At 56.1% G+C, this 11,515-nt stretch overlaps 1 protein-coding gene across 2 annotated transcripts; it reads right to left on the reverse strand.

Annotated features, from left to right (window-relative positions):
* Positions 1-26: 26 nt before the first annotated feature.
* Positions 27-11,391, reverse strand: JPH4 (junctophilin 4). 2 transcript variants are annotated; one of them, XM_040476709.1, is made up of 6 exons: positions 9,267-11,365; positions 8,176-8,725; positions 6,633-7,404; positions 3,494-3,612; positions 2,637-3,169; positions 27-1,702 (listed from the first exon to the last, which is right to left on the reverse strand). In XM_040476709.1, the coding sequence occupies exons 2-6, from the start codon at positions 8,552-8,554 to the stop codon at positions 1,619-1,621; spliced, it is 1,887 nt and encodes a 628-aa protein (XP_040332643.1). In that variant the 5' UTR covers positions 8,555-8,725; positions 9,267-11,365; the 3' UTR covers positions 27-1,618. The 2 variants fall into 2 exon arrangements, 1 of the variants encoding a protein (XP_040332643.1); XR_005790742.1 differs by lacking the exon at positions 27-1,702 and having other exon boundaries at positions 3,054-3,169; positions 6,589-7,404; positions 9,267-11,391.
* Between the last annotated feature and the right edge of the window lie 124 nt (positions 11,392-11,515).

The following is an 11,515-nucleotide window of genomic DNA, read 5'->3' on the forward strand; positions in this document are numbered from 1 at the left end:
ACCCCAAAGGAGATGACAGTCCCCCCCCTTTTTTGAACTTTTTTATTAATATATTTTTTGTTAAATTTCTTTGTATTTTTTTCCTGCAAGACTCGGTGTTGGCGGCACTGTTGTAGTTTAACTTCAATCCCAAATTCCATGAAATAGAAATCAGAAGTAAAGGTTTAGAGGGGAGGGAGGGAGGCAGGCCAAGGAGTAAACAGAGTTTGACTAGAAAAAAAGAAGAGGGTATGTATGGTGGGCATTCCCAGGCAAGGCCATTCCTTGAGGGAGGGGGTTGGCAGGCAGCTTGCGTCTGCCTCATGCAGGGGAGGGAGGAAAGATCCCCTGGGGACCCTACAGAGGGGTCCCCCTCTTCCTAGGGCTTCCTGCCCCCAGGGGAAAGCTATTAACAGGGATCAGCCACAATCTCAAACAGGGCTCTCCACCCACCTCTCACCCTGGTTTGACTGCCACCTCTGCCCTGCCTGGAAAGTGTGTGAGAGATTGGCTTCCTTTGATCCCTCTTTCTGTTGTTTTCCCATTTCACAAGATCCTGATGTGATGGGGGGAAGGGATATAACCCATTTAGACTACTAAACTTGTCACAGCTTCTGCTGCTCTGTGAGTTCCTCTTATCTAGGCTGGTTGTGTTCCCCAAAATGCCTCCCTGCAACCTGCACACCACAACTGCCAGAGTTGGGGAGTGGGGTCCTAGCTCAAGTGCCTCTAACCCTCGGCAATAGAAATGTCTTCTTCAGGCCCCTTAGAAGTCTAATCAAAGGCCACAAGTGAGTCCAGACCAACCAAATAAATTTTAGGGGGGGGAGAAGAGGGTGGGAGAGGTCAGTGGGTAGACGTGACTGCGTTAGACATTTTCTTTCCTTTACACATTGCTCTTGACAAGGCATGCCACCCTAGGGGGGTTGGACGAGAGGCTGGCTGTTGAGGAAAGGAAGAGGGAGATCCTAGGGAGTCATTCTACTTTTCATCTCCCCTATCTCCTTCAGGGAAGGATGGAGTTAGGCAAACACCTAGTTCAGTGCTTGGAGGTGAGATCGGATCCTCCAGGGTCAGAGATGGAGGCCATACCTCCTCCAGCTCTTCCACTAGGCCTCAGAGGGACACCAGGCCCCTTGGGTCAGGGAGCCACAGCAGCTCAGCCAGTGCCTTGCCCAGTATACAGTCATCCCTTCTCCATTTTCTTCTTCCTTCCCACTCAGCTTCCAGGAGACCCCTCAGGATACCAAACCCCCACCCTCACCGAAGTTCAGGTCTAAAGAAAAGGCGGGGAGGACATGGGGCAATGGTCTGACTTAGATTTGTGTGTCTCAGAGAAGAGAGCAACTCTGAGCGAGAAAAGCCCTTCATATGTAAACAATCTAGAGAGAGAGGTGGGGCAGGGTGGGGAGGAGAGGGAGGAAGACAGAGACAGATCCAGAATAAATGAGAGAATCTGAAAGGACAGCTGGAAAGAAAAAGCAAAAGACAAAAACAAAGGGGGAACAGAAAAGAATGGGAAGGGAGAAGAGAAAGAAAGAGAGGAGAAAAAAACAACCAGGAGGAGGAAAAGAGAAAAAGGCAGGTCAAAGAAGTGAAGAGGCAGCAACCGAAGCCAGAACTAGGCTGGGCAGGAGCCTCAGGTGAGGAGCTGGGAGAACAGGAACGCCAGGCTGAGGTCCAGGAGGGCCACGGCTCCCACCACCAGGGGGTTGGCAGCTCCCTAGAGAGATAAGGGGAAGGAAATGCAGTCTCAGTCCCTAAGGACCGTGTCCAGCGACAGGTCCCAACTTCCTGCCCTGGCAAGTGGCAAAGCTGAAGGGTCCCAGGCACCTCTCCTCAGAGGTCAGAGCAGGGGCGTGTCCAACCTTTGTTTTAGATTGCAGAAACAACTCTCTTCTCCCAGGCAGGGCCCCGCCTTCTCTCAGGCTCCCTCAAGTCGGGAACAGCCCTTCCTCCCTCCTCCCTCCACTCCCCTCCCACTAGCAGCATGTCACGTGGCCCAGGCAGAAGGTGCCTGGCCTTAGTAGCAGACGCTGGCAGCAGCAGCCAGTACTGCAGTAAAGCAGAGAGGGATGAAGGGGTGAGGATGTAGTTGCTAGGAAACAGGAGAGGCCTGGCACCCAATCAGAGTAGAGGGTTCTGGGGAAACTCCACCCCTACCAGTTTTCTGCCTCCTTTCCCATTTCCCTTCTTCCCAGGAGAGGGAGGGAGACTCAGGGTAGGGAGGGAACAAGCTTTTCCTTTTTTATTTCTGGGCACCAAAGAGAGAAACTGTGGAGGTGGGGGTGGGGGTGGAGTAGGAAACGAGGAGCTGGAAATGATATGGAAGGAGAACAGGGAAAGATGTTTTGGCTCTACCATTACTTATTGGTAACCTTCGGCAAATTACTTTAAGTGTCTGGGCCTCAGTTTCCCCATCTGTCAAACGAGGGAGCTGGAGATGAAGGTTTCTAAGGTTGCTTGCAGTTCACAAGTTCCCTTTTTTTTTTTTTTTTTTTTTTTTAAGGTGGGATATGGTCCAAGACTGGGCAGGCAGAAAGGAATCTGAGTCCAAATCGGAGCCCCTAAAGGGATCAGAGAGATGTCTGGAAAGGATGAGAGGCAAGGCTTTGAGGAGAAAAGGGGCCACAAAGCGGGGATGGAGGGCATCTCACCGGCTGGACGGGCCTCTCCGTTGCAGCAGGCTCCTCAAACTCTTCCATCAGGCACCCGGCTTCAGGACCCCTTGAGAATGGGCCCCTCAGGACTGGCGTGGCCATGGGCTCAGGCTCCAAGCGCCCTGGGGTTCTCAGCTGGGGCAAGGGCTCTTCGTCTTCCCCTTCCTCCTCTCGAAGACTTCCAGAGCTGTCACTGCAGCCTCCGAGGAGTGGGGAACCGTCTCTTGGCCCTGGGCCCTGCATCCCAGCCTCATCCTCGGCCTCATAGCCAGCTAGTTCCTCTGCCTGCTCACCTGGCCCCCCCCACTCCTCAGGCCAAGCTTTGGGGCTGGAGAAGGGACCCCGGTCCCCTCCAGGAGGCAGTGGGCTCCGGCGGGCAGGGGGTCGCCAGGGTTGGCGGGAGGAGGCAGGACTGCTGGGCAGTTCAGGGGAGCCCTCTGAGGGGGTCAGTCCATTCTCGTATACCCCAGGGCTGTCCTCATCCAAGGGTTCTGTGTCGGAACCTTCTGAGTCTTGCCGGGGTCTGCGGCCTGCAGCAGGGATAGCTGAGAATCAGAGGGGCCTAACTGGCCTTGGGAAGCAAGAGCTATAGCTTTATCCCTCTCTCTGGGCACCTCCCAGGACTTTGCATCCCCAGGCTTACAGCCTCTCATAGCCAGACCCCAAGCCCCTAGTCCTTATTACTAAATTTCATAAGTTCCCGGTTGCACTCTCCAAACAACTGGGTCTGGCCCCCCTCTTCATCCCCTTGGACCCTCATACCTTGGCTTTTTCATCCCCAGTCCTCTGTAGGGACTTCCTTCCCTTTCCCCACACCTGAGCCCCTCCAGCTCCCCAGGCTGCCCACGCCTCACCTGGGGCCTCTAACATGGGTTGCAGGTCCTGGGCTATCAGTTTGGCCATTCGAGCTGCCTCCACAGCCTTCTCAGCGACGCTGCTGGCTGCCACTGCCTTTAGAAGGGCATCTGCCGCCCTGTCGGGTTCCAGGGGCAGGGACTTAGCAGACCTGCTCCGATGCTCCAGCCCCCTGGCCCATGTCCCTGCCACATCATGTCCTCTGGATTTGAGCTCACCTCTGGAGTCCTCACTCTTGCTCACGCACTGCTGGCTGCTCCCTTCCCTGGCCTGGCAGGGCAGCTGGCTTCTGGTTTCCTCTCCTAGACCTGGGCTGTGACTGCTCTCATCACACTTTCTTGCTCCTTTCATACCTGCCACCATCATGTCCTGTAGTAACACCTTCCTTCTTCCAGCAACAGGGGCCAGGCCCTCCCTGGCTGCCCTCAACTCTGTTATCCCAGCCCCATCCTGCTCCCTTCCCAGGGACAGAGGAGACCTCATGCTCTTAGCACATCTCTCTGTAGTTGCACCTGCTTGGTACTTCCCAGCAGCTTTCCCTGCATTGCCCCTTGTTCTGGGCCATCTGCTCCCTGTGCTAGGAGCCTTTGCCTCCTTTCCCCTTACTGCTACTAACACTGCCTCTTCATTGCAGACTTCCTAACATGAGAATTTCACAGGTTGCTTTTCTTCAGCCTCTTCTGTTATCACACTGTTCTTGCCTCTTGGTCATTGCCTCTGTCTCCCTGCACCATCACCTCCTTTCTGAGTTCTGGAACTGGGATAAGCATGGGTCTCCCCTTTCTGTTTTTCCTACTTCTTCTCCCAGCTACCATGCATGCTTTCTCACTATGGTGTTTACATCTTCTGAGGAAGCTCTTAGATTCCTTCCCTTTCACATGTCTCTCCCATTGTGCCCTGCTCTGTGGGTACAGGCCACCATGAAGCATTATCAGTCCTTTCCCCATGGTTGTTTCCCAGTTCTCCCTCTGATGTCAGATGCTTCCTCAATTTACCTTCCCTTTCAACTTCTGCTGTTAATCACAGATGCCCTGTGATCATTAAATTAGTTCTGTAATCCTGACTGAAGGTGGGGCACAAAGGAACAGAGATAAAGGTAATCAGATATACTTGGGCTTAAATGGATCAAGACCCCTCTGGCTCCAGGCTTGTTTCATCTGGCTTAGGAAGGCAGACTGGGTATGGGGGTAGGGAGAAGTGTGGTGGTGTTCCTTGTAGTCTTAAGTCTATCCCCTCTTGATGTACCTCAGGAGATATGGTCAGCCTCCTCCCCTCAAATCTGCTGGGTTAAGGACTTTTAGAGCCTGTTTGGAGGGACCTCAGATAACCATGTTCTTCTGTCTTTGCACTGTTAGACTCTATATGGCTAGTCCCTTCCTGAAAGTAAGCTGGTCTCAGGGTTTAGGGCAGGGGATGATGATTACAGTCTTGGGTTGCATGGAATTCTATCGGCGGCCAAAAAACTGCAACACTGACAACTCGAGCCTGTTTCTGAGTTTGGAGGGTGTCGATGAGCAAGTCCTAGGCAGCAGAATCAGTCATCAGGCTACCTGGCAGAGGCACCTGCTGCTGAGGCTCTGCTGTTTCCATGGTAGCTGGCAACCAATCAGGTCTGCCAGGCCTGTTGCTGGGGAGAATAACCAGCCTCCTCCCACTGACTGATCTCTCAGCTCCTGGGATCAGTTTTTCCTGCCCATGCCTGTTCCTCATCTAGGCTAAAGTGCTCCCTGGTGCCCTGCCTTCCCCCTTCCCTGGCTTAAGGCTCTGGACTCTAACCACCCAGACACTGAGATGTATCTACAGATAGACATCTCTGGCTCAGGCATCTACTTTGGAAATGACACGTTCCTACACATAACTTGATCACCCATTATACAAACTCACTGAAGCATATTTGGACATATCTTGGCCTCTGATCCTCTGAAACAGTCTCAAATTTAAACAAAATCCTTCAACTATACACTCCCCTTTAAAGAAAATCCAACATATGAAAATTTACATGTATGAGTTATATAAATTAGGGGCCTGTGAATCGCATTACAAATGGGTTTTTGGCTTTCTTTAGATCTGTGCTATCGAATCCAGCATTTAAAATGTAGCTAGTCTGATTTGAAATTATGTGCTATACATATAAAATATATATACTAGATTTCAAAGGCTTAGTAAAAAAAGTAATGTAAAATCCCTCATTAGTAATTTTATGTTGATTATATGTTGAAATCATCAAAATTTGGCTATACTGGTTTAAATAAAAATGTACTATTTAGGGGGCACCTGGCTGGCTCACTCCGCAGAATGTGCGATTCTTGATCTCAGGGTCATTTGGGTTCAAGCCCCGTGTTGGGCCTAAGACTTACTTAAAAAAAAAAGTACTATTTCAATTCAATTTACCTGTTTCTTTTTATCTTTTCACATGGCTACTAGAAGATTTAAAATTATATATTTGGCTTACATTATATTCCTACTGCACAGTGCTGCTTTAGATAATAAGGTCCTCTATATGCATGGAAATGTAATCTGAATTACAGAAAGAAAATTTCATTTACAGGCAAGCCTCCTCCCCTCAAACCTTTATCAGTTGGGTAAAGGAAGGCAGAGGAGGCAAAGCTGACAGGAACTATCTTTTCATGTGGATAGATCAGCTGTACAAACTAGATCTCCTCAAGGCCCAAGGCTGGAATTCTATCAGTCTGGTGGGCACGCTAGGGGGTGGCTAGGAATGCACACTCCGTCTCCCTGCCCCAGGCTGCTGCCCCCAGCTGCAAGAGGAAGACTAGGGACATGTCTGACTTCCAAGAGGTTTCTGAGCCTGTATAAGCCAGCGCTCATTGCTACTCCCACACACAACAATGACACACATCCCCACAAAAGACACTAAGACACACTTATAGTCTAACACGGCTTCCCTCAAATACCCAGCCACCCACAGTTACACCCACATCCACCTGTAGCCTCAGATATAAACACTCCCGGTACCCAGGGCTACAACTGCTTGGCCCTAGGCCTGTTCTTCCCCACCAAGCCCTAGGCCTTTGGTCATGGCTCTCCTTTAGGCACTAACTACCCATCCCCCACCCAACTGTCCCCAGGGTACCTTCTCCACTTAGCCCAGCTTTGGCCTCTGCAGCGGATGCCCACCTGGCAGCAGCGATCTCCTGACGCTGGCGGGCAGCGCTCACGGCTCGACGGGCGCCTTCGACAGCCCTGTCCACCTTCTCCTTGACTTTGCCCCGCCGAAGGGCCAGAGGCAGGAGGCTGCGCACGCGCCCCCCGTGCACCAGCCGGTTGCGCTTGTACTTGCCCTCCTCGCGGGAGCCGTCCGGGCGGGTGGTTCGTCCGTAGCCGTGCCGCCGGTTGCCCAGCCACTCGCCCTCGTAGCGCAGCCCGTTGGAGCGCTGGCTCACACCATAGCCGCTGCGCCGGTCGGCGCGCCATTCGCCCGCATAAACCTCAGTGGCAGAGCCCTCGATGAGGGCGGGCGGAGCTGGGGCCGGGGGCCCGCTGGCTTCGGAGCCCGGGGGTCCTGTGCTGCCCACCTCACTGCTCACCTCGCTGCGCAGGGAGCCCCGCTTGCTGCCCAAGGAGCTGCGGCGCCCGCCAGCCCGGAGCCCGCTGAGCAGCAGCGAGCGGCGGAAGAACCCGCCGGCCGCGGGAGTGCGCTTGCGAGTGGACGCGCCTTCAGCGTCCCCAGGCCCGGCCAGCACGAAGCCGCCCCGGGAGCCTGAGGCCGGGCTGCCTCCCTCGTCGCCCGGCAGGGGCAGGGGTGGGGGCGGTGTCGGGGGGTCGCTGTGGCCGGAGTCCAGGGAGGTGCGGCGGGGCGAGCGCAGCAGCGCCGCCTGATGGTAGGGCACACTCTGGCGCACCCCGTAGCCGTGGCGCTTCCCGGCCTGCCACTGGCCCTGGTAGGTGCCTGTGGGCGGGGTAGGACGGGGAGAAAGGGTCAGGACCCGCTGCTTCCTGCACCTTAGGCCCCAAGCGCCCCCGAAGGCCCAAGTGTAGGGAGGGAGTGGTGGGGACAGCTAGCGTGGAGGTCGGGGAAAAGCACTAGGAGCTGGGACAGGCCAGGTTGGGTCAGAAGGTATGGGAGAACACGGTGAAGACCGACAGGTAGTAGGAGATCTGTGGATTTGGGGCGTGCAGGTAGACAAGGGAAAGGGGTAGGGACGGGCAGGCTGCGGTGTATGAAGGACAGATAGTCCAGAGGGTGTGAGGGACAGGCTGACGGGGTGTTTAAGATAGTCATGTGACAGGCAGACAGGACTATGAGGAGCGAGCTGACTGAGGAAATGTGAGGGGACAGGCGGAGCAGAGGTGTTATGGACAGGCAGGTGGAGAGGGGAGGTGTGGGACAGGCAGCAGGGGTGGAAGGGGCAAGCAGATGGAGGGTGTGAGAGTCAGGTAGATGGGGGGGTGTGTGAGGGACAGGCAGACAGGGAAGAGGTGAGGGCAGGCAGACTGCAGACTGGGTAGAGGGAGAAGCAGGCGGGGGCCAAATGAGAGAGACGTGTGCGATGGGAGGAGAGGGCAACAAGATGGGAGCACGGGGCGCATATGAATGGGGAAGGCATACAGGAGGACAGCGGGGCACGGGTGCAGATGGTGGGGAAGGCGTACGCGGGACAGGCCGACGGGAAGGCGCACGCGGACGAGCAGACAGACAGTAGTGGGCCGGGCCCCGCACCTCCGTCGGAGTAGGTCTCGGTGCCGTAGCCGTCCTGGAAGCCGTCCTTCCAGAGCCCGGCGTAGCGCAGGCCCGACACGCTCTCCCACACGCCGCTGCGCCCCTTCAGCCCGCCCAGCCACTCGCCGCGGTACGTCCAGCGGCTCTTGCGCTCCACGCCCAGCCCTTCGCGCTTGCCCTGCTGCCAGTGGCCCTGGTAGCTGTGTCCGCCGGGCCCCGTGAAGACGCCCAGTGACTCGAAGCCGTGCGCCCAGCAGCCGCTGTACTCGCCCTGGGCGCCGGGCCCCGTGCACACGCCGTAGCCATGTGCCCGCCCCGCCTCCCAGCCCCCCACGTAGCAGCCCCCGTCGTCAAAGTCGAACTTGCCCCCGGGGGACATGCATGTAGTTGGCGCGGCCTCAGCCCCCCGGCGGCTCAGCGCATCCTGGGGCTGGAGAGCCGGCTGGGGGCCTGCGAGCGGGGCGAGGCCTGGGGGCGGGGGCAGTTAGACCGGGGCCGGGCGGGGGGGCCCCAGCGCGGGCTGGCAGGGCCGGACCCTCATCCTGAGTGGCTGCGGAGAAAGAGGGGGGAAGTGGCGAGCGAGGCCCCTCCTCTTTGCCCGCCGCTCCCTGGCCCAGAGGCTCTGGGCATCAGCACCGCCCCCCAACCCCCCACCCTTCGGCAGCATCTTCCAGCAGCTCTTAAGCTTTGGGGGCATGGGGGCTCCCCCACCCCTCCCTCCTATTGAGAGCCCCTCCGAGGACTTGGGGCCCCAACCCCAAGCAGGAGTCCTGTTTCTCCAGCCTGGAATCCCAAAGTGTCGGGTGTGGATGGCAGTTGCTGGGGCGGGCGGGGGGGGGGGGGCCCTGAGAGGGGGTTGGGCAGAGTCGTGGGCCGTCCGCTCCTCTGGCTGCTGTCAGGACCCTTCTGCCCCGATTCTCTGGCTTCCCAGGCAAGGGGTGGAGGATGAAAATGTGGGGGGGGGGGGGGGAGCGGGCCCAGGGGGGCGGGGGGCGGGGGGGGGGGAAAGATGGGGATGGAGGAGGCTCCGCAGGGAAAAGACGAGGGTGGGGATGGGCAGACAGGCGGAAGGGAGGGGGCAGGTTACTCACCATGTGGGCTGGGGCTCAGGCTGCCTCCCAGGCACAGCATCCATGGCAGGATACCTCCACTCCCACCTCGTCCCGGCAAGTCAAAGCCCCCTCCCCTTCCGGAGAGACTGCTCCTACCCAGAGAGCGAAGGTGGGGGAGCCGCAAGAGAGAGTCCCCTCTCTCCCCAGCTGGAGGAGCAGGCGATGGGGGTGGGGGGCGAGGTAGTGGCAGGGGTGGGGGGGTGGATGAGAATAGTGGAGGGGAAAAATTTTGCCTTGGATGGAGATAGGGAAGAGGAGCTGGGAACTGGATGGGAAAGGAGAGGGGGCTATCAAAAGGAGGTGTTTTTTATTATTTTTTTCCCTTCTTATGGTTGGGAAAGGAAAAAAAAAAATCAAAATTCCGATTCCATCCCAGCACAAATCAATGTTTGCTCCATCCCAGCATCACGGGGGAGGCTGGGCCAGGCAGATTTAAAGGGGCAGGGAGAAGAGAGAAGAGGAGAGGGTGGGGAGAGAAGGAGAGGAAGAAGACACAGTGGCGATGTTAGCAGTGTGTGTGGGGGACCCAGGCAGGAAAAGATGGGTGCTGGCTAAATCTGAGGTGAAAGTAGAGGCAGGTAGAGAGGAGAATGAGGGGCACAGAGACCCCCCCCTCCCCTAGGGTGGAAAGAAACCCAGGGATGCCGGCGGGGAGTGGGGTGAGACCGAGGGTTGGGGGAGAGGGGGAGGGGAGCACAGCGAGAGGGAGGAGACTGAGCTGAAGATGGGGAGGCTGGGGGAGGCTGAAGGCAGGCGGGGGAGGAGAGATACAGGCGAGGCCGGGAGAGGGCGAAAGGAATACAAAGAAAGGTGCAGGGGTGAGAGCTAAGGAGGGGGAGATGCTGTGGGGGAGGGAGGGGGGACCCATTCTGGGACTGCTGAGGGTTGGCAAGGAGAGAAGCAGGGGAGGAGGAGGAGGGAGAAAGAAATAGATAGGGAGAGTGCGAGTGAATAAGGGTTGTAAGGGAGAGCGAGAAAGCTCTGCACAGGGAAGGCCTGTCATGGGCATAGAAATCCAGGCAGCTAGAGCCCAAGCAGAGACAGGAGGGCCGGAAGTGGTGTTCGTGGGGCTCTAGGGAGAAGGATGAACCTGCCAGCCGCTTGGACTGAAGCCAGGAAGCCTTTGGGCATGGATGCCTGTGTCCACCAAACCCACTGTCCTCCAGAAGTAACTGCTGCAGGGGGCCAGAAAGCTCCCCTGCTTGCACTTTCTGGGGAAGCCTGAGATGGGGCCCTGCAGGAAGCCTGGCTTCACCAGTGCTTTTCCAGATCTCACCATCTTCCACCTCTGCTGACTATTTCTCCCTGGGTTGTCTCTCCGAAGGGGGAAGGGTGGTATGAGGGGTGTATTGTTTTTGAATGGTGAACAAGGGTTCGTCCTTGGTAGTGCCATGAAGACTCTGGGGCTTTGGAGCCTTTTGTAAACCTAGGGGCTAAGACACATAGACATGTTTGGGTGGGTCCTTATTGTGGTAAGCCCACCTTTGGTCGACCACCACTCCAACCACTCACTAGAGGGGCAGCACATCCTGGGCCTTCCTTTTTACAGACCGAAATAGGCACATGCTGTCTTCCTGCCCCTCAGCTTACTGATGCATCTATCCTGCACCTAAGCATTTAGGAGGGAAGATACTGTCCAAATACACACAATGGGGTAAATAGTCAGATATACCCAACTGCTTTTATTTTCATACAAAATCAGGCCCATCCATTTTACAAAGAGAACTGAGGCCCAGAGGGGAAAGTCATTCACTGGAGGTTACACAGCTGAGGTGGCAGAGCTAGGATTAGAACGCTAGACTTCAGACCTCTGAGCCCTATAATTCTTCCCAGGATTCCATGTACTTGGGAACCTCCCTCAGACTCAGGAGCTCCGTTTTGAGTACTTTAGTAAAATAAAGAACATGAGGTTTGGAATAAACAGGAATTACCCTTGCAATGTATTTTCCCAAAGATGGATACAAAGTTGGAGAAATGTGTATATTTTAAGTCTCCAGGGCAGGGATCGCATCTTCTAAGTGCTTTGCACAGAACAGGGCAGCTGTGAGTCTACTTGGGCCAAGACTACCAAGTCTACTTGGTAGAGAGGACTTTCCTCCCTCCCTTCCTGCCTCCCTCTCTTCTTTCCTTCCTTCCTCCCTCCCTCCCTTCCTGCCTCCCTCTCTTATTTCCTTCCTCCCTTCCTTCCTTCCTTCCTTCCTTCCTTCCTTCCTTCCTTCCTTCCTCCC

The sequence above is a fragment of the Herpailurus yagouaroundi genome, unplaced genomic scaffold (assembly GCF_014898765.1).
Source record: "Herpailurus yagouaroundi ecotype Mexico unplaced genomic scaffold, PumYag 141, whole genome shotgun sequence".
Classification (NCBI taxonomy): domain Eukaryota; kingdom Metazoa; phylum Chordata; class Mammalia; order Carnivora; family Felidae; genus Herpailurus; species Herpailurus yagouaroundi.

Excerpts from the sequence above, each read along its gene's own strand:
- JPH4 (XM_040476709.1), bottom strand. The coding sequence starts at position 8,554 with ATGTCCCCCGGGGGCAAGTTCGACTTTGACGACGGGGGCTGCTACGTG. Across the intron at positions 3,613-6,632 it reads CAGGAGATCGCTGCTGCCAG|GGCGGCAGATGCCCTTCTAA; the intron begins GTGGGCATCCGC and ends GGAACCCGACAG. Across the intron at positions 1,703-2,636 it reads CGGAGAGGCCCGTCCAGCCG|GGAGCTGCCAACCCCCTGGT; the intron begins GTGAGATGCCCT and ends TTATCTCTCTAG.